The sequence below is a fragment of the Protopterus annectens genome, chromosome 6.part0 (assembly GCF_019279795.1).
Source record: "Protopterus annectens isolate FY-2018-M chromosome 6.part0, PAN1.0, whole genome shotgun sequence".
In the NCBI taxonomy this organism is placed as follows: domain Eukaryota; kingdom Metazoa; phylum Chordata; order Ceratodontiformes; family Protopteridae; genus Protopterus; species Protopterus annectens.
In genome coordinates this window covers 1,027,410,990-1,027,431,941 of record NC_056737.1, presented here as the reverse complement: position 1 = coordinate 1,027,431,941, position 20,952 = coordinate 1,027,410,990, and the positions used below count along the sequence as shown (strand labels likewise).

Sequence of the window (20,952 nt, the reverse complement as noted above, 5' to 3'; positions counted from 1 at the left end):
GGAATAAACTTCCCCTGCATGTTTGGCAGTGCAAACTAGATGACATGATGGATATCCACCAATGTACTCCAAGATTGACCATTAAAGGCCTCCTGGAAAAAGGAGGTTTTGGCTAAGAGGAGATACTGGCATCACATAGTCATGAGACTCAGTAGTCCTAGAATATCTATGAATCGTTAAATCTAATCTGTGAATCCAAGATTATGCTAAGCTTGTTTGAAAATGTTCTAAGTCAGCTTTCTACTCATTCATTAATGGGGATTTACTGTTCTTTAATAGTTTAGCAGTAATTGGACTCACCAGCTTTTTTTTTCTCAGAGAAAGATCAGGAATATTTAATGAGTTTGGGTTATCAAATATTTCTTCTTCCAGTTGTAGGTTTGCAAAGTAGCATTTGCTGGATCTCTCTAAAAGTCTTTAAAATTACTTCATTTGAATTTATACAAGTATTCCTTACATTTATAGCAATACAATTATTGGAAGGTGGCATGGTGGTGCAGTGATTTATGTTGTTGCCTCATAGTAATAGGTCCTCTGGTTTAATTATCAGCAGTGGTGCCATCTGTGCAGAGTCTGCATGTCCTCCCTGCATGTGCATGGGTTTCTGCTGGGTGCTCTGGGTTTCTCCCACATTCCAAAGACGTGTCTGGAGCATTTCTCCCCAGGCCTCTGCTGAAAATCAATGCTGTCTCAATCAGACTTCTGCGGTAAACAAATGTTAAATAAATAATTTAAACTTGATGGCACTATGCCCATTATGGATAATTAATTTAAATTTAGCCTGCATAAACTGGCAGTTAAAAATAAACCTTATTTCCATTTGTAGATATTTTATCTGCTGACATTTTTCAAGTTCTTCAACCTGCTTTTAATGTCTCTCATTCTGAATTTCCTTATGCTTATAAAATGTTGCTTTACTTAATAGTTCATAGACTCATAAGTACTTGTGAGACTACTGATCTTTAAGGATGCTAAAAAGCCTAGCATTACCTTCCCATGGTAGTTTTTAGTCCTTATATTTTGTGTACATAAGTCCATACATTTATTAACTTGCTAACCAGAGCAGAGCACTTATTTTTCACAGGTCTTATTTCAGATTTAGCCTAGAAATGGTTAAGTGACTTGCTCAGAGTCACTCCATAGCAAAATGAAGGCCAAGGGAATCATGCCCTGGACTATAGTAAGCAGCTTGTAAACAGGTTATAGTTCAAATCCACTGAGCTGCGTGTCAGACAAAAGTACAAGAAACCAAGAAAAACAGGCAGGAACCACACTAATAGACACAAACACGTTAATGCCTCTAGGCCTCGGCTAAAGCCTTCAAGGAGTATAAAAGCAGTAACAAAGCAGTATATAAATAAATAAAACCATAATACAATCAACCAATAAGAATGCATGTATAATAATTAAATCAGTACCTTCCAATCACAATCTAAGTTAAGACCTGAGGGAGATAATGTGCCAAACGTAAGAATAAAAATATCTTTCTTATACAGCAATTTTTTTCCTATACACATTTTCTGAATAAAAAAAAACTCACACTTTCTCTAAAATAGTAGATTTCAAACTATCAGAATTAGAATTATGATACTGAACAAAATATACATAAGACTATCAACCCTTTGCTTTTTAATATTTCTAACGTGTTCCAGTAATCTAATTTTAAACTTCCTTTTGTTCTCCCCTATATAAACTAAACAACACGGACACTGCAGGGCATAAATAACTCCTTCAGTGTCACGGTTATATATTTCTGCGGGATAAAAAGAAAGTCTAGTAATATGAGGACAACTTCGAACCACATAAAGAAGTACACAATAATGGCCACAATAATAAGTTCCCATAACATTTGGGAAATAGGAAGGAGTTGCAACTGGTAGAAAGAAACAATTATGGACTAAAATGTCCCTGAAGGTCCTACCTCTCCTATACGTTACCCCCAAAAGGGGAGAAGATAAACTGCCTAAATCCCTAAATTTAAACAAATAGTTCCAATAATACTTCACTAAATCCACCACAACAGAACTCAAAACACTACAGGCGGTAACAAAATATATTTTTCCTCCTACTATCCCTCCCTTCAGTTGACAAAAATAATATTGACTCTTCTCCCCACCACAGTCCAAAAAAAAATTTGGATTAGGCTTAGCAATAACTCTGCCAACAGCAGACTGAACCAATTCAAAATCATATCCCCTAGAGCAAAAACCCGAGCACATCCTCTTAACCTCTATATCAAAGTCCTTGTCATTATTACACGGTCTTCTAAGCCTAACACACTCCCCATATGGAAGTGAAGTACAAGAAACACCTACCCCAAATTACCAGTGATTTGACATTAGACAACCAAGGAGGGAATCAAACCCAAAGCCATCATCACATGCGATCTGAAAAGCAAAGACTTTTTTGTCTGTAGTTACTTGCAACCCTCTTAACTTTTCTTTCAGTGAGACCCAACAGATCTTGGAGTTAATTGTAGGTTTTTTGAAATGATTTCTTAATAACATATCTAATTTTTATTCAGTGTATTCTCTGACCACAGAAATATCTAAAATGATTGGATTAAGTATCCACGTCTGCCCATTTTATTATCATGTAGTAAGCAGGCAATTGTCAATATCATTGGCCAAATTCCAAAAGATTTGACATGGGCCCCTTCCTCTTTAGCATATATTTCTCTGACATAAAAGCTTATATCAATGGACTATGGCTAACCAGGCATGTTGATTGCAAACTAGGGGCAATTATCAGATTCCATTCTGATACTCAAATTCATCAGCAAGACTTGGACTAAGCAAATGCTGGCTGTATTAATCATGGGTTTACCCTCAACACCTAGGAATGCAGTTTCCTTTGGTAAATCTTGCATTATTACTTTTTAGGATATTGATAACATCCCACTTAAATTTGACACAGTTTTCAGAGACTTGGGTACATATATTGATGACAGAATCTCCTTTGACTGCTATATCTGTGTGGTGGTTAGAAAATCCTTCTGCCTTGCAGAATGTATCCTCCATGGTATCTCATTAAGGTGCAGGCAAGTTATATTCTCATTTGACTCATCCCATAGTAGGCCAATATTAAATATAATGTACCCTCCAGCCTTCTGAACTCCTCCAGCTAAACAGAACCAGTGCTGAACCTATGAATTATGAAAAATAAAACCAACCAGCCAAGGTGTTTGCCTTACAAACACAAGGTCCAAGGTTTGAGTCTCACAAGGGATAATTGCTAGGCTTAAAATGGCTCACAAGAGCAGTTAGCTTAGTACTAACCTATGAACCCCAAAGTTTGTTTTCATTCAGAACTCTGTGTGCTTTCATCCTTTGAGTCAAAAAATTATCAGAGAGCTTTGGAAACATGTCAAATCTTTTGAGAATATATACATTTCAAGTGTGCATTGTACCAGATGTTAGTTAAAATGATCAGAGATTGTGACAAATCACAATTGTTGAAAGTACCCCATCAATCCATATTTAAACTTTTACAGCTGACCATTCTTCTGGGGATCTGGATCTCAAATGAGGTGGCTTGAGGAAGGAAATGAAGTCCAAAAGGAGAATAGAACACTAAGGTCCGATTGGAATGGAGTGCTTAGTCAATTAATCAGTCTGGCTATGGTCACAAAAAGACACTAGGGGCACATAAACTGGTTCTTGTGCATTTATGTACCCTCATGAGATACTGTGTTGGCCTTCTGATATGTACACATGCCACATAATGGATAGCACATTGAAAATGACAGAATACATCTGTTTGTGACTCCTTCAAGCCAATCTACTCTATATCTTTTAAGTACCTTTTATTATTGTCCTCTGAACTCTTCAGTGCCTCTGAATTCTGTCTCCAGCACTCTTTCCAGTAGTCCATTTCATGGTTTCACAACTCTCTCAGTGAAAACATATTTTCAGAGATTTGGGAGATGGTTAATTCTTGCAATGTGCTCCTAGTGTCCCCTCCTTCCTTGTCTGCACTTCCTGTTCAGTGTCCAATTACCACTCCCTAATATAATCCCGTGTACCAGTATCATGCCTTCACATCTGTTCTCATCTCAGATGAGAACAGCTATAGTTCCCTTACACTTTGGCCATATTCCTTCCCATCAAGCCCAAAAATTTTTCTGGAAGCTTTCTTCTGTATTTCTTCCAGCAACCTGATGTCCGTTTCCTTATGTGGTCTTCATTAATTCATGTAGTACTCTCCGGATTCCCAGATTAGTGGGTGCTCACTTCAGTCTGGAACTGAGGAACAAGAAATGGTCCTTCTAAAATTGTAAAAAAAATTTATATTATCTCCCTGCTATAGCTACTAATGCACACTGAGTCTATAAACAAGTAAATATATTTATGTATCAGTTGCAACTGCTCAAATGATTGCTGTTACCGCATGCTCACCTGATTTGCAACTCTTTTGAAGTACTGATCACTTTCCTTAGCACTTTAGCCCTGGGGCAGCTACCCCTTCACCATGTGCTGGGTGCAATACTGGCCATGAGTTCTTCTTACCCAAGTGATACTTCAGACTGGGGTTGTTGTGGTATAAATGCAGTATTTTGTATTTATATGCAGTGAAACTCAGCTGCTACTTTTCTATCCATTAGTTCAGCTTTCCAAACACTGTTTCAGCTTTTCCCTTCCTCCACTGCTGTTGTTCTAGGGTTCTGTAGTCTTAATAGTTACCATAAATTAGATAAGAATTTATATATATATATATATATATATATATATATATATATATATATATATATATATATCGTTTACTATTGTTTGTGCGAACGACATTCTATCAGCTGCAATGTGCCGAAAAACAGAATGTGGAACGCACAAGCAGTTTTGCACCAGATAGTTGACTCCACTTATGTGAATGTACAACTGCATTTGCATAAGTGGAAATCGACTATCTGCACGGAGATCACGGTACAGTGGTGAGTGGAAATTCATCCACATCCCCACTGTAGTGCGATCTCGAAGTTAGAATATATAAGTGGGGGGGGGGGCCCTGCAAAAACATGATAGCTGCATAGGAGTTTGATTTACATCAGCTCCTATATGGCTACCACGTGGTGGTTTTGACAACAATGTTGAGTCAAATGCGTCGAGCATTTGGTTCGACATTGTTCAAGTTATCTTTTTTTTTACTTTCGGTATTACCATTCATTTATTTGAATGGAAAATGTTTTTCCGTTGGAATAAACAAAAGTAAACCATATAAAACATATATTATTTTGCTGTTGATTTAAAATGTGGTTAAATGTACTCTGTTGAGACTATATTTTTCTTGTGCTGGATCAGTCTAGTATCCACTGTTGGACCCATTTTGTTTCCAGGTTTGGATCAGCTTTGATTCTTATATTAATGACAATTTTGGTTTTGATTTAGAGCAACATCAATGTATTATTCACTCACTCGCTTTGTTGTTTTTGTAGTGTTTCAGCTCAGGGAGAACTGAGGACCAACCTTACAGCTCAAGCTCTAAGTCTTTCCCTGAAGTACAACTTTGTGACACCCCTGACATCCATGGTGGTTACCAAACCTGAAGAGACAACAGATGACAGTATACTAATAGCTGATAAACTAACAGAAGGTACTCACATTTCCTTCCTACTAACGTCCATGTACATGTGTCACACACATGTGCATATGCATGTCTGTGTGTGCATACATGTGCATGTTTGGATGTGCATGCGTGTGCTCCTGTGTGTAACATTAAAAGTCACTATAATATGGAAAAAGGTGCAGCTCTCCACACTTTCTTATCTTCCACCTGGAACTGTTCCTGCACTCAGTCCTTTTGAAAACCTATTTCTAATGAAATAAAAAACCCTGATGGAAGCTGCAACAGGCGTGGTGAAATAAATCCAATAACCAAGCGATAGCTGTAAAAGCTGTTATGTTAGCACTTTATTAAACAAGAACTTTCGGTAGGTTAATAACCAACCTTCCTCAGACAAAACAGTTACTAAGAAGTAATAGGGAGTTTAAATACACTTGTCCCTCCCAATTAATCAAGATTTAATTGATTTCCTTCTTCAATTAAGAAATTCCTTTTAACCATTTGTGTGCATTACAAATAAAAACAATTTTTTTATGTATGTATTGATAAAAACACTTTGTTAAAAACACATTGTTTAAAAACATCCTTTAAGAATGATCTTTACGTACAAGTTATTAAAACTGTTTTTCTTATTAAATAAATAATATAATATACAATCATTCAACCCCTTATAGAAATACAAAATTATTTCTACTAGAGTTACAATTATGTAAACCAGTATATTTGATAAAGTGGTCACAGGCTCCTGTAACTATACAAGGGGGGAGCAACCCACCCCTATTTCTCGAATGAACACAAAAAAGCCCAAAAAAACACCACGCAATTTATGTTTAGGGCATATGTATTTACTAATAATATGAGTGTAATACCCTAAGCTACACCTAGCTTCATCTATTCCCCCACTCACAGCCCGCAACTATTGTGGCCATACTGTGTCATGAGTGAATAAATTTGCTTATTAGAAAGTCTGAAAAAATCAATAATACATAAGGATAGCTGTCTAAACCAAATAAATATGTTATCTCCTCATGGCTATGATTTTAAGAATGCAGGATAGAGAAACAGCGTCGTTTAGGCCAGGGTAAATGTACGCTCCTGTTCTAACCTGCCAAAATAACTCTTCCCTTTCCAAATTTACCTGCCATGGCCCACTATTTAAATCTGTTGCTACTTGTTTTAAAACAGCAAAATGGAAAGTGTGACCAGGATGGTCAATGACATGACAGGCTAATGCATTCTTTATGTCAACTTTTGCGATGGCATATAGATGTTCATATATGCGCCTTTTAAATGCCCTCTCGGTCTTTCCTATATAGAAAGCCGGGCAATGATCACATAAGGCAACATAAACCACCGCTTTGGTCCCACAATTAAAGTTGCCCATGACTTTATATGTCCTTTTGTTGATATAAAGTTGTGACCCTTCATGGATGTTTTTACACTGATGGCATGTCCCACATTGGGTCATGCCCCTGATCCTATTAGTGAATGTTCGTTTATTTTTCTCCAAAAGGGTTTTCAATGAGCAACCTTTTCTAAATGTGAAGCCTGGAGCTGATCCTAACAGGTCCAACAACTGTTTGTCTTCCCTTATAATTGACCAGTTCTTTTGTAAGATCTTCCTAATGTGGAGATGGTCTACTGAAAATGTACACAAAAATCTCAATTTAAGGTCAACTTTCACGTTGTTCGTTGTGTCTATTTCTGTGCTTTCTTGGTTTATGTGGCTGCCCAAATGCGCTGAGTTTAAAATAGGCTTAAAGTGTCCACCTAACCTTTTACCTTCTACTTCTTTTATAATCTCAATGAGAAGGGCCTGGGGGTAACCCCTATTCAGGAACATAGTCCTCAGTTTGTCACATTCGTTGTTAAAATCCACGTGTGTAGTAGTCATACGTGCCGCCCTTACCATCTGTCCTTTCACGACCGCCTTCTTTTGATGGTAAGGGTGGCAACTACTAAAGTGTAGAAATCCATTTGAATAGGTCGGTTTACGATGGATCCTACTGATAAACCTTGATTCTTTGTAGTCTTTTATTAACAATATATCTAAGTAATTGATTTCTTCAGAATTCATTTCAAAAGTAAAATCCAAGAAACTTGTAAATGTCTTCATAGTTTGAATAAAGATTTTTATTTCCTCTACTGGGCCTTTCCATAGAAAAAACATGTCGTCCTGGTATCTAGTAGTAACTCCCTATTACTTCTTAGTAACTGTTTTGTCTGAGGAAGGTTGGTTATTAACCTACCGAAAGTTCTTGTTTAATAAAGTGCTAACATAACAGCTTTTACAGCTATCGCTTGGTTATTGGATTTATTTCACCACGCCTGTTGCAGCTTCCATCGGGGTTTTTTATTTCACTAGTTTGTTTGGCTATTTCTAATGACATACTCTCTCTCTCCCTACTTTCTATGTTGTGTTCTAGCTATAAATGCTCTAAGCAACATGGTCTAGCCACTGAACTGCTAAATGTGTTTTCTGCTTTGTAATCCATTATTGCTAGATAATGCTATACTATCAATGCTTATAATTTTTTTGGTACTAAATGTGATTTCAGCTCCGTTATTGATTATTGTTAATAAATGTGATTTCAGCTCCGTTATTGATTATTGTTAATAAATGTGATTTCAGCTCTGTTATTGATTATTGTTAATAAATGGAGGTTGGTAAGTAGAGGGGGTGCCATACAGTAGGGACGTAGAGGCAAGTGTTTGTCTGGAAGAGAGACTAAGGAACTGGTTGTGCCTGTAGAGCATTCCAAGTTTCTGATATTTATTTTTCTGTTTTGTTGCAGGTGAATATCAAATTTTAGTTGTTCATCTATGGTTACTCCCAGAAGTTGTGTGTGGTTGACAAATTCTATTAGTGTTTCAGTTTGGGAGAAGATATTAAACACGGCTTTCCCTAGCAGGGTTGACTTTTTGGGGTTGAAAAGCATGCTTTTTAGATTTATTAGGATTTAGAGCTAGGCGGTTTTTAAGCATCCAGGATTTGGTAGTAGAGATGGCAGTTTGGGTTTTGAGCTGGAGGTCAGAAATAGAGTCCACTGCGCAGACTATGGTAGAGTCATCTTCATATTGGATAAGGGCCCTACTTGTCACAGATGTGTAGAAGTTGTTAATGAAAATATTGAATAGGACAGGACCAAGTATGGAGCCTTGAAGAACTTCAGTAGATTTGTAGGGTCTATATTAGATCACCGAACGCTTAAAAAAGCGAAGGGTGATTAATCGACCATATGTAAGCGATAGCTTACAATGTTGAAGTGTCAGAACAGAGATATTTTTCCAAGGGGAAAAAAATCGCTGTTCCAACAAAAAATAAAAATAAAATAAAAAACTGTTTCAATCATTACATTAAATGGGGGGCTTCAACCCCCCCACACCCCCCCACAACCCCCCCACTTAAATATACCAACTCCGAGACCACACTACAGTGCCAAAAATGGCAAAGTACCAAAGCGGCCAAGTAAATTCTTTCCCACGGAAAGAATTAGCTTAACAGCCACTTTGATATTTTACGTTTTCAGCCTTTTATGTTCGACCAAGATGCATTCAAAAGAATGCGTCTTCAGTCTTGTAATATAGACCCAATTTGTAAATATGTGAAGATAGGAAGAGAAAGAGTTTTGCCATTTGACATCCCATTGTCTGTCTTTTAGATAGCCAGCGAACCAGTTGAGAGTGACGAGGGAGCGTCCAAAGTTGGAGAGTTGTGATAGTAGCAAATGTGGGAAACTGTGTCAAATGCCTTTGAAAGATCTAAGAATATGGTAGATAATACTTTCTTATTATCATAGGCTCTGTTAACAGTATCCAGGAAAAAATAGGTGCAGTTGTAGTGCTGTGGCCATGTTTAAACCCACGTTCTGTGGAAGACAGGAGGTGGTTCTAAAGTAGATAAAGTATTAGCTGAAGGTGATATTTTATTCAGGTATATAGGGCATTTAGCGACAACTACCGCTGGGCATGTTTGGGGTTAACAAAAAGTACTATAGAATCATCAGACAACCTGTGTAGAAGATTCTATAGGAATGAGAAGTGTACTAATTGGTCCCCTGACAGAGTAGCTGATGCATGGAACAGATTACCAAATTACATTAAAGCAAGTATTAGTTTAGATATTTTTAAGAACAGTCTGGATATTTATTATGGGAACAAGTGTTTTGGTATATTGGCAAACTAGATGGGCATTAATGCCCATGCTTGCAATATTTGTATGTATGTATGTATTGCACTTTTCCAAGATCTTAGAGACAGGATAGTGGTAGGTCAAAAGATGGATATATCATAGGTTCATAGATTCATAGGTGTGTACTAGGCTAATGGCCCTGGAACCTTTACAAGCCTAGCCCATAGGATTACTGCACCCAACCTTAGTTCCAGGTGCCTTTGTCAAGTAGAGCCACTGGAATGATCCCTAGGATAAATTTTCTATTTCCCATCCACTCATCAAGATTTCTCTTGAAGAGGGCCAGTAAGGTGCTCTGTTTGACATGTATGGGAAGTCTATTCCATAGCATGGGCACTCTCTGGGTTATGAACCTGTCCCTCCAGCATGTTCTGTTGATTGTGGCAATGAGGTTGAGGTCTCTGGAGTGTGTGGTGTGGAGGGAATGGGGTTCTTTAGATGTAGCATTTCTAACAGAGCTGGGTCAGATATGGCTTTGTAAGTCAAGCAGAGAGCGCCTCTAAGTAGGCGATATGAGACAGAGAATAGTTGGAGTTTTCTGAGTATGTCCATATAGGACAAGTGTTTAAGGCCTAGGATCCTCTTTGTGAGGTACTTTTTCAGCCTCTCCAGTTGTTGTAGGTGTCTAGTGAGCTACATGCCAAATGGGGCATTGTACTCGATGATTGGCTTAATGAAGGAAGAGTAGACGGAGACAATGACCTCTTTCTTCCTGGATGCAAAACCCCTAGTAGTGAGATGTGCCACACAGAAGGACTTTCTAACCACAGTGGCATGTGGTGGTCAAAAGAGAGGTTGATGTCAACCTGTGTTCCCAGATCTTTTATGATGCCTTCTGTTTTCAGTGGACTACCATTGATGTGGTAATTCATGGAAACTGGGTTTTTCCCAAAGGGGATGACGACATATTTTTAGGCATTGAGTTTCAGGCCGTGGTTCTGACACCAGTCGTTGGTATCAGTGTGGCCTTTCAGTAGGATATCAACATCACTTGGGGAGTTAATTATGGCTCCCAACTTGCAATTGTCTGCAAACTTTGTCAGCCAGAGTCCCTTCATGTTGGTCTGGACTTCAGAAAAGTAGATACTGAATAGGAGATGACCCAAGACTGAACCCTGAGGTATTCCACTTATGACTGGTCAGCAGTCTGACTTGGAGTCAGCTACTTTCACACTGTGGGTTCTATCTGTGAGCCAGTTTACAACCCACCTAGTGATATAGGGGTTGATGCCTAACTTAGTGAGTTTTTCTATGATTCCTGAGTGGGGAATGGTGTCAAAGGCCTTGGCCAAATCAAGGTAGGCTGCATGAACCACCTTGCCTTCATCTACAGCTCTGGTGACTGACTCAAAGAAGTCAACCAGGTTGAGCAGGCATGATCTACCCTTCAGAAAACCAAACTGTGTGGGATCCAGAGTTTGGAGGTTCCCTATAGCCTTGCTTATTAGGTCCATGATGATGGGTTCCATAGCTTTGCATATCAGACTTGTCAGGCTAATGGGGCAATAGTTCCCAGGGTGTGTAGTCCCTCCTCCTTTGTGGAGAGGGATGACTGTAGCAGTGTGCCATTTGGTAGGGACAAAGCCTGAGGTGAGGCTGTGATTGAACAGGGCACACAGGTGAGGTGCCAGTCCACTCTGTAGTTCATGTAGAACACAGCCAGGGATATTGTCAGGTCCCATAGAAGCTGAATTCTTGGCCTTGCACAGTGCTGTTTTAACCTGTGCAGCAGTAATACTGGGTGCCTGGCAATCTACTGATATTGTGATTGGTCCTTTGGTGGGGGAGAGAGGGGCAAAGTTGACACTGAATCTGTCAGCCAGTATATTGGCAATATCTGTTGGCTCTGTATAGGAGGTACCATTGTGCAGTAGCTCAGAGCAAATCTGGATATTGCCGTGGAGATTCTTTACATAACTATAGAAGGCCTTGTGGTTGTCTTTACTTTCTGCTACAATTCTGTTTCATAGCTAGCTTTAGAGGATTTGATGAAGGATCTCAACTTTTTGTTAAGGCTAATAAGGGAGTTTTTCCAGTCTTGGGACTTCACCTTATTTCTCATCAGATTCCTCCTTCTGTTGTAGCTTGTTTATGGCAGGGGACCACCAGATTGGCTTCCTTTTTTTGGAGGAGAGCATTTTGGTTCTATTGGGTATGGTGAGATCCATGCATTTGTGTATGTGTTCGTACAGGAGATTAGTGTATGATTTGGTGGTCATGCAGCTGTTCTCCAATTGCATGGGTGTCGTGAAGTTATTCACTTCTGTTTTTAGGCGTGCAAATTTAGCTTTGGAGAAGTTTTTCATGGTGGTTACCTTTGCAGGGGGGGGGGTGGTGGGAGCGTTGTGAATTTTCAAGGTGATTAGTTTGTGGTCAGATATAACCAGGGAGAAGATGACTATTGGTACAGAACAATGGTCACACGTGTTAGTAATGACCAGGTCAAGGATGTTGCTACCTCTAGTGGGGGTAAGAATGAGCTGGTCCAGGGCATTGGAATTAATGAATTCCAGGCAACTTTGGGCAAGTGTATTGGTACATGAGTAGTTTTCCCAGTTAATGGAACGGTAGTTGAAGTTGCCCAGTATGAGAGTGTTAGGTTAGACCCTAATATTCTCCAGGGTGCTTAGGAATGTGGAGTGTGAGTCTTGGGTCATGGTTGGGGACCTATAGCAGGCTACAATCTGAATCGCTGTCTTACCCAATGTTAGCTGCATCTGAAGTGTCTCTGATGTGTCATATTAGCCTACCAGTCTGGAGGTATGCACATCCTTTATGAATATGGAAACACCACCACCTTTGGAGCTTTGTTCCAAGTTCTGTGTCCGAAAAGTATGGAATGAGTTATAGCCTGGTGGTGCAGGGGTGCTATCCGGTGCCTTGAACCATGTCTCTTTTACAGCACAATTGTCGATGTTCTTCATTTTAAGGACTGCTTTGAGTGAGTGCATTTTGAGATTTAGACTTCTAGTATTGAGCAGCATGACCCTCAGATTGCATTTGTTTGTAGCTGTTACGGTGGTAATTTGGTCTTTGGAACACCACCTAAAAAAAGCACTATAGGGGTGGCAAGAGCCTTGGCCAGTATCCAGAAGCTCAGGGGTGACAGATGCAAGCCATCTCTGACAAAGCATCTAGGTCTGTCAATCATGTCATCCCAGGCAGACAGATACTGGATCCCCTTAGAATGACACCAGAAACTTAGCCAATTGTCAAAATCAATAATTTTCTGCTTGTACTGTGGTATCATTCTGGGTGATGGTAGGAGGCTGATCAGTGCTAGGGTCATACCCACCTGGACTACATAATCTGAGAGCTCCTGCATGTCTATTTTCATGTAGTCCAGGGAGGTACATCTCAGGTCATTCACACCCATATGTACAATGGCAGAATCATATTTGTACCTGTTGTTGACGGATCTGAGTGCATGCGTTATGTGGCAGATCCTGGCACCTGACAGGCAGATGACTGTTACTTTCTCCTTGTTCAACCTTGTGAGTGGGACATCAGTGTGCCTCACTATCGAGTCACCTATGGCTACCGTGTTGGGCATTCTGTTTTGCCTAAGGGGCTTTGGTTGAGTGGTACACTGTTTAGGAGAGTTATGTGTCTCATGATTAGTGCTGTGTTGTGGTGGTTGAGTGCATTTATGCCTTGGACGTCTCTGCTGTTTGTGTAGATTTTTAATGAGAGCTGCTGTGAACGTGGGTGTGTGGTTTGCATTTTTATGTGAATGCAGTGCTGCTGTGTGTTCTGGAGGGCTATGTGTTCTATGTGTTGTGGTGCAAGTGTTGACCTTCTCCTCTTGACCAGCTATTTTGGTCTTGGCTGCAGAGTGCATGGCTTCCAGTTTGGATATATAAGTGCATCTCTCGCAAGTCTGAGTGTTGAGAGGTAAGAGGAGAGGGTTGTCAGTGTACATGCAGTAGTTGCTACATTGCCTCAGGATGCCCAAACTCACCAGGCTAATAGGAGAAAGCACAGGGAACTGACCATTAGACATGCCTGGAGGGGTGGGCATTAATAATTAGTACTGGAGCTGTTTCCTTGTAGAACGTTTAGTGCTGGTGGTACTGTTGTGTGCTACAATAATTTCTACAAGACGTCTGGTAAAATGCTAGACTAATAAGCTAATAAAAGTGCAGGAGAGCAGAGAACTAGCAGATCTAAGGGAAAAATTGAAGAGTACCACTAAGCTTACAAAAAGTCCTGGATACAGCAAATCTGTATCTGGACTTCACTAGTTCCAGGAAAGGCAGGAACATTTTTTTTTTTTTGCCACCTTTGTGAAGAGGGAAAATGAAGGCTCTCTTCCATAATTTGGACACATAAGATTCTTGGATGGATTTGTTGATTAGGATACTTATTGGAAATGCAATGGCTTTAGCTACAAATTTTAGAAATGTTGGGGGTAAATTGTCAGGAGCGTTAGAGCAGGGTTTAAGCTTAAGGTGTAGTCTTTTAATAGTTGTGGTAGAAATTGGATTAGTAATGAAGTAGGGGTAAAATGGGGGTAGGTTCAGTGGTGGAGGTGGTGTTTGTAGATATGGGGGATGTTAGAGAGGTTTTTGGTGAAGCAGAATCACTTAACCTGTCCTTGCTATGAGGGAAGCTAGTGGTAATGTTGGCTATTGAGTTTATAAAGAATGCATTAAAGACAGAGGCAATTTCATGATAAGATTTGTCAGAGTGAGGGCAAGGATTGCTTTTCGTGCCAGGGTTCAAGAGAGATGAGATGGAATTCCAAAACATTTTTGGGTTTTGTTTATGGTTAGACTGCAGTTTTGTGTAGTGAGATTTTTTGCCATTAAACACCAGCTTTTTTACCCAATACGCGGTGGTGCAGTGGTAGCGTTGTTGCCTCACAGCAAGAGGTTCTCCAGTTCGATTCTCGGCTGGAGTGCAAGGAGTGCCTTCTGTGCGGAGTCTGCATGTCCTCCCCGCGGTGGGGTGGGTGTTTGAAAGACATGCGTAAAAAGGGCGTGCCTTCGTTGAAGCTTGGACATTGAGCTGGCACCTCGGAGTTTGTGAAAATCTACTGCCAATCATTACTGGACCGGAGTTCCGCTGTGGCAACCCTTAACCAGGAAAAGCTGAAAGACAACAAGAACAACTGAGCAGTTTGAAGTCTATCAGGGTGTCCTTTTTTTTGTTGTTTTGGTAAAGTTTCCAGGTTCTGTCTCTAAGGTGCATCACATCTTTGGTGGACTTGGTTAGCCAAAGGGTATATTTAGTTGTGACTCATTTCATGTGGAGTGGTGCAAGGCTATTTAGTGTGCCCAGGAGTGTAGTATTAAAATATTCTACAGCAATCTAGTGGGAGAGTTTTTAATATTTATTTATTTAACATTTGTTTACCGGGAAAGTCTGACTAGGAATAAAGCCAATTTTCAGAGGAGACCCAGGGAAAAACTCTGCAGACACATGTCTTTGTAATGTGGGAGGAAACTGGACCACCCAGAGGAAACCCACACAAACACAGGGAGGACATGCAGACTCCACACAGAAGGCACACCAGCCAAGAATTGAACCAGAGAACTTCTTGCTTTGAGGTGACAATGCTACCACTGAACCATCCAAAATATGTGCCAGTTAATATTTATGAGGATATAAGTAAAGATTAAAGTGTTGAAGTAGGTTAGGTTCCTTGTCTGTTTGTACTGGTGTTGATTGTGGAGGGCTGAGGGGGAGCAGAAGATATAGGTGAGGAGGTGGTCACTCACTGTGTCTGGAAGTTTAGTGCCTGCTTCAGATATTTTATTGGGGTGGAAGATGAGAATCCAGTCTAGGGTGGATCCTGTGGTGTTATCCTTGTTAGGTAAGGTAGGGGTGTTTATGAGCTGCATAAAGTGGAATAGGTTAATATTAGGGGTATGGGAGTTAGAGTTTAGGTTTATCCAATTGATATTTACATTGTCTAGTATAACAGTTTCATTTTTAATGTTAGTAGAGATCCAGGCTAGAATTTCTTCTAGAAGAAGGATATTGTTTCCAGGGGGTATGTAGATAGCTATGATACAAAAATGTTTGTGTTTACTAATCTTTAGGAGAGCAATGGTAAATTCAGCATTTGTGAATTGTGGAATGGGATTTGTGTAGGGACTATATCGAATGAGTTAGGAAAGATTAGTGCTACTCCGCCTGCTTTTTTTTAGAACTTATAGCTTGAAAGCCTCAGGGGAGAAATTCTTACTCTTTAATATATGGTTTTAACCATGTCTCGGTGATGGCCAACATGTTGGGTTGATTGTGGGCGATCCATGCAAGTAAATTTGAGATTTTGTCCTCTGGATGCATGTCAAACTCAAAAAACTATCTCGCACTCTAGGCCTAACATGTTAGATTTAGAAGTTTCCTAGGTACAACTTTTAACAGTCCTTTTGCAATTGCAAACAAAATGAGTTATTGGCAGCCCACACTACTTACTAGAGAAAGCACATAAGGTTTAATTCATAACAGTATTGGTAAAGGATTTATATTACTGGAATATGCCTTGCCTGTGAAATCTGTTTCAACACATTAGAGATACACTGATATGTTTTAACAGTCAGAAAATTGCCTAGGGGGTGTGAGCATATAAAGAGTAATGGAATGGGTCTAGAACAAATAAAGACTGTGGAAATGTGTCTGAGAAAAACCTTACAAAATGGGATTGGGTCTGCAAAACTCTTAAAAAGGGGGTACCACTTTATTTGCTAAGGTCCCTGATGGCACACTCATCAATGCATATTAGCTTACACCAAAATATTAGGTCTTGAAAGCTAGTTTGAAGGTAAACTGTCTTCCCGATTGGTGCAAAATACTCCCTATCACTTGTTTGTTCATGTTTTGATGGATTTGGGAAGTTAACTGCTGAAATGCAGTCTTTTAGGGTAAAGAAGGTGAGCATACTAAGTTTATGGTCAAATCAAATGAGATGAAATGAAAGAGAAGACTGACCGCAGCTGAAATTCCCCACAAAGAAAGGCCACCTCGTGCAGAAATATTCCACAGTTGGTGAATAACATCCATATAACATAATCCAATAGTCATCAAGTTTGAATTTTAATTTCTTATGGTACAAAGGTATGAGGCAAAGGTAATGTACAGTAATGTTATAGTTAAGGAAATGTCAGGGTGAACTGATGGAGGCTGACCAAATACAACAGCAGTCAACACAGTTTAAGTCTGAATAGCCATGTCACCAAGAAACCGTGATGAATATTTTTTTGTCTTGAACACGTTCATGGGTTCATAGGTATTTTTTTTGTTGTTGTATCTTTTGGCTTTTCCCTGTTAGGGGTCGCCACAGTGGAACTCCGGTCCACTAATGATTGGCAGTAGATTTTTATGTACCGACTTGCCAGGCCTGACGCACAACCTTCAACGAAGGTATGCCCATTCACGCATGTCTCCACACAGCAGACGCTTTAGCTGAGAATCGAACAGGACAACGTCTTACTGTGAGGTGACAACGCTACCGCAGCACCACCACTAAAACCACAAAGGCCTTTTTAATACTAGCCATGCATCCCAAATCTCTGACTAAGTTCTGGATCACTTGGTAAGTGTAAGCAGGGGCTTGGGGAGTGAAACATTTACAAGCAGGGGCCTGGAAGATGAGCCATTTACAGGTTACCCATGTCCATTAGAGACATCGGTGCCAAATCAGGGATGAATTTCCTGATTCCCATTCAATTGTCCAAGTTACACTTGAATTGGGTTAGGGAGGAACTCTGCTTCATATGGATGGGGAGCCTATTCTAGAGAAGGGGTAGTCTCTGGGATACATACCTGTCTGTCCAGCAGGCCCTATTTATATTACAGGCAAGATTTAAATCTTTAGAATGGATAGTTCTAGTGCTGTTGTATGCCAGGCATAGATCTACTCTCAACAGACTATAGGAGGCAGAATACAAGGATAAGGCCTTGAGGTGGTCTATACAGGACATGTTACTTACGCCCTGCATTCTTTTACGAAGAACATCTGTGGATGTTCCAATTGTTGGATATGCCTGGTTAGGTACACACCAAAGTGAGCATTGTACTCAATGATAGGTCTGATCAATGCTGAATAAAGTGGAACAATGACTTCCTTGGACCTAGATACTATACCTTTGTTTATAAATTGCACAGCGTACAATGATTTCCTCACTACTGTAGACATGTGATGGTCAAAGGCTAAATTACTCTCTATTTGTGTCCCCAAGTCCCTGGCTACTGGGTCAAATCTGAAGTGTGTGTGTTGTCAATATGATTGTTACCAGGGATGGATGACTTCTTGAAGGATACTATTATTAATTTCTTGGCATTTAGTTTTCATCCATGGCTCTGACACCAGTTGTTTGTCTGTGTCAGCCCTTCCTAGAGAACATTTATGTTGGTGGGCAATTCAACAACAGCTCCTAATTTGCAATCAGCTAGAGGCCATTGACATTAGCCTTGACTTCAAAGAAGTAAATGCCAAAAAGGGACAGTCCCAGTACCAACCCCAAAGGTAGTCCACTTATAAATGGCCTCTTTGTAGAGGTGGACTCCCCAATTCTAACTTTCTGGGTCCTGCCTGTGAGCCAGCTGGCTATCCACTGGGTAACATAAGGGTTTGTAGCTAACCTCTTAAGTTTGTCAACAATGCCTGAGTAGGCCATTGTGTCTAATGCCTTGGCCAGGTCAAGGTAAGCAGTGTGAACTATTTTTCCCTCACCCATTGCTTTTTTGACTGTCTCAAAGAAGTCCACCAGGTTGAGTAGGCATGACCTGCCTTGATAAAAACCAAATTGGGTTGTGTACAGTGCCTGGAGGTTTCCTATATCATTACTGATCATTTCCATGATAATATATTTTGTTATCTAGATTGGTTCATAGATTTATATGTTAATGGTAAGTTGTTGATCAAGAGGACCATTAACAGCCTAGTTGCAATATTCTAAATCATGGATACCTATTGACTTGACTGATTTTATACCTAGTTTTGACCTGGTTATCAGAAGTGACTGGCTAATAGACAAATAATGGAAACTGCCAGTCAAGACACAGACATTTGTACCTGGTTAGCACAGCTAAATACAGCAGCAAAAGGAATGCTTAAGAAGGTGGTAAATGCTCCATATGTTGCGAGCATTTCTATGCATTGTCCACCACTGAGAATGTGTATGTCCACCACTGAGAATGTGTACATAAATCCATACTAGTTGTATAAATATGTTGACAGCATGGATATACTACAGCAGAGCTGGTAAGGGAGATGGCTAGAAAGGTGCTTGGTATGACATCTGGACAGAGGAAGGATGACAAGAAGACGTGGTGGAATGAGGAAGTACAGGAGAGTATACAGAGAAAGAGGTTGGCAAAGAAGAAGTGGGATTGTCAGAGAGATTAAGAAAGTAGACAGGAGGATAAGGAGATGAGGTGCATGGCAAAGAGAGAGGTGGTGAAGGCTAACATTCATAGGTAGGTACTATGCTATCTGCCCAAGGGCATTTATAAGCCTAGCCAGAATGTGTTGGCTTTCGCCTCCCTTTTAAATTAGTTTCCTGGGCCTCTGTCTAGCAGGGCCATTGAAGTGATCACCGGGGTGAATTTACGATTTCCCATCCACTCATCAAAATTTTTCTTGAAGGGTGTTAGTGAGGGGCTCTGCCTAACATAAACTGGGATTTTATTCCAGAGCGAGGGAAGTCTCCGGGACAGGAATCTATCCCTCCGGCATGTCCTGTTTATTGTTATGCTGAGGTTTAATTCACTGGAGCGTGTGTCTCTAAGAGATTTGGTTTTCTTGAGGTGGAGCATGTCCATTAATTCCGGATTGGACATGGCCTTATACGTCAGGCAGAGATCACCTCTGAGCAGGTGGCAAGCAACTGCGTAGAGCTGGAGTTTCTTTAGTCGAGCTGCATAGGGCATCTCTTTGAGGCCCATGATCCTCTTGGTGAGGTACTTCTGTGGCCTTTCCAGCTGTTGCAGGTGTCGAGTAAGATACATTCAAAATGGGGCATTGTACTCTATTATGGGCCTAATGAGTGATGAGTAGAGGGGTGCAATGACCTCTCTTGATCTAGATATGAACCCTTTCGTGATTAGGTGGGTTACATAGAAGGAATTTCTAACCACTTTGACAATGTGATTATCAAAGGAGAGGTTGCTATCTACCTGGGTCCCTAGGTCCCTAATTACATCTTCCATACTTAGTGGATTACCACCTATGTGATAACTCATGGGCACTTTGTTTTTCCCAAAGGGGATGACTATGCATTTTTTAGCATTTAGCTTGAGACCATGGCTCTGACACCAGGTATCTGTCTCTGTGAGACCCTTCTGGAGGATGTCTGTGTCAGCCGGAGAGTCGATTATGGCCCCCAGTTTGCAGTCATCTGCGAACCTGGTTAGCCATAGTCCTCCCGTGCTTGTCTGTACCTCAGAGAAGTATATGCCGAACAGGAGGGGTCCCAGGACTGACCCCTGTGGGACGCCACTTGTGACTGGTTTAGAGTCGGACATGGCACCCGCAACTCTGACCATGTGTGTTCTATCCGTGAGCCAGTTGGCAACCCATCTTGTGACATAGGGGTTAATGTTCAAGCTGGTGAGTTTATCTATGATGCCGGAGTGGGGAATGGTGTCGAAGGCCTTAGTGAGGTCCAGGTAGGCTGTGTGGACTGCCTTTCCTTCATCTATGGCCTTGGTAACTGTTTCAAAGAAGTCAACTAGGTTTAGGAGGCATGATCTGCCTTTAGCAAAGCCGAATTGGGTAGGGTCCAGTGTCTGAAGGTTCTCAATGTCTTTGTTTATGAGATCCATGATGATTCACTCCATAGCCTTGCAGACCAGGCTGGTCAGGCTTATAGGGCAATAGTTCCCAGGTTCTGTTGTGGCACCATCTTTGTGGAGCGGGATGATTGTAGCTGTATGCCATTCTTTGGGTACATAGCCTGTGGTAAGGCGGAGTTTGAACAGTGAATTTAGGAGAGGGTTTAGTTCATTTTGGAGCTTGTATAAGATGCAGCCTGGGATACCATCCGGTCCCATTTATGCTGTGGTTTTAGCTTTGGAGAGGGCTGTTTTTACCTGCTTGTCTGTGATGTCTGGGGCTCTGCATTCTTCTGGGATGGACACGGGCCTTTTTGGGGGTGGGGGAGGGTAAAGTTTGCACTGAACCTGTCAGCCAGGATGTTGGCAATGTCAGTTGGTTCAGTGTATTTTTTACCATTTTGCACTAGCTCAGAGCA

General features: G+C 40.6%; 1 protein-coding gene across 1 annotated transcript in view; it reads left to right on the top strand.

Annotated features, from left to right (window-relative positions):
- The window catches only part of LOC122804652 (inter-alpha-trypsin inhibitor heavy chain H3-like), a 1,432,534-nt gene that overhangs the window by 1,057,705 nt on the left and 353,877 nt on the right, over positions 1–20,952 (top strand). The window contains exon 15 of the mRNA XM_044074635.1: positions 5,429–5,586. Within this exon, the coding sequence (XP_043930570.1) occupies positions 5,429–5,586 (158 nt within the window). The remainder of the gene's footprint in view (positions 1–5,428; positions 5,587–20,952) is intronic.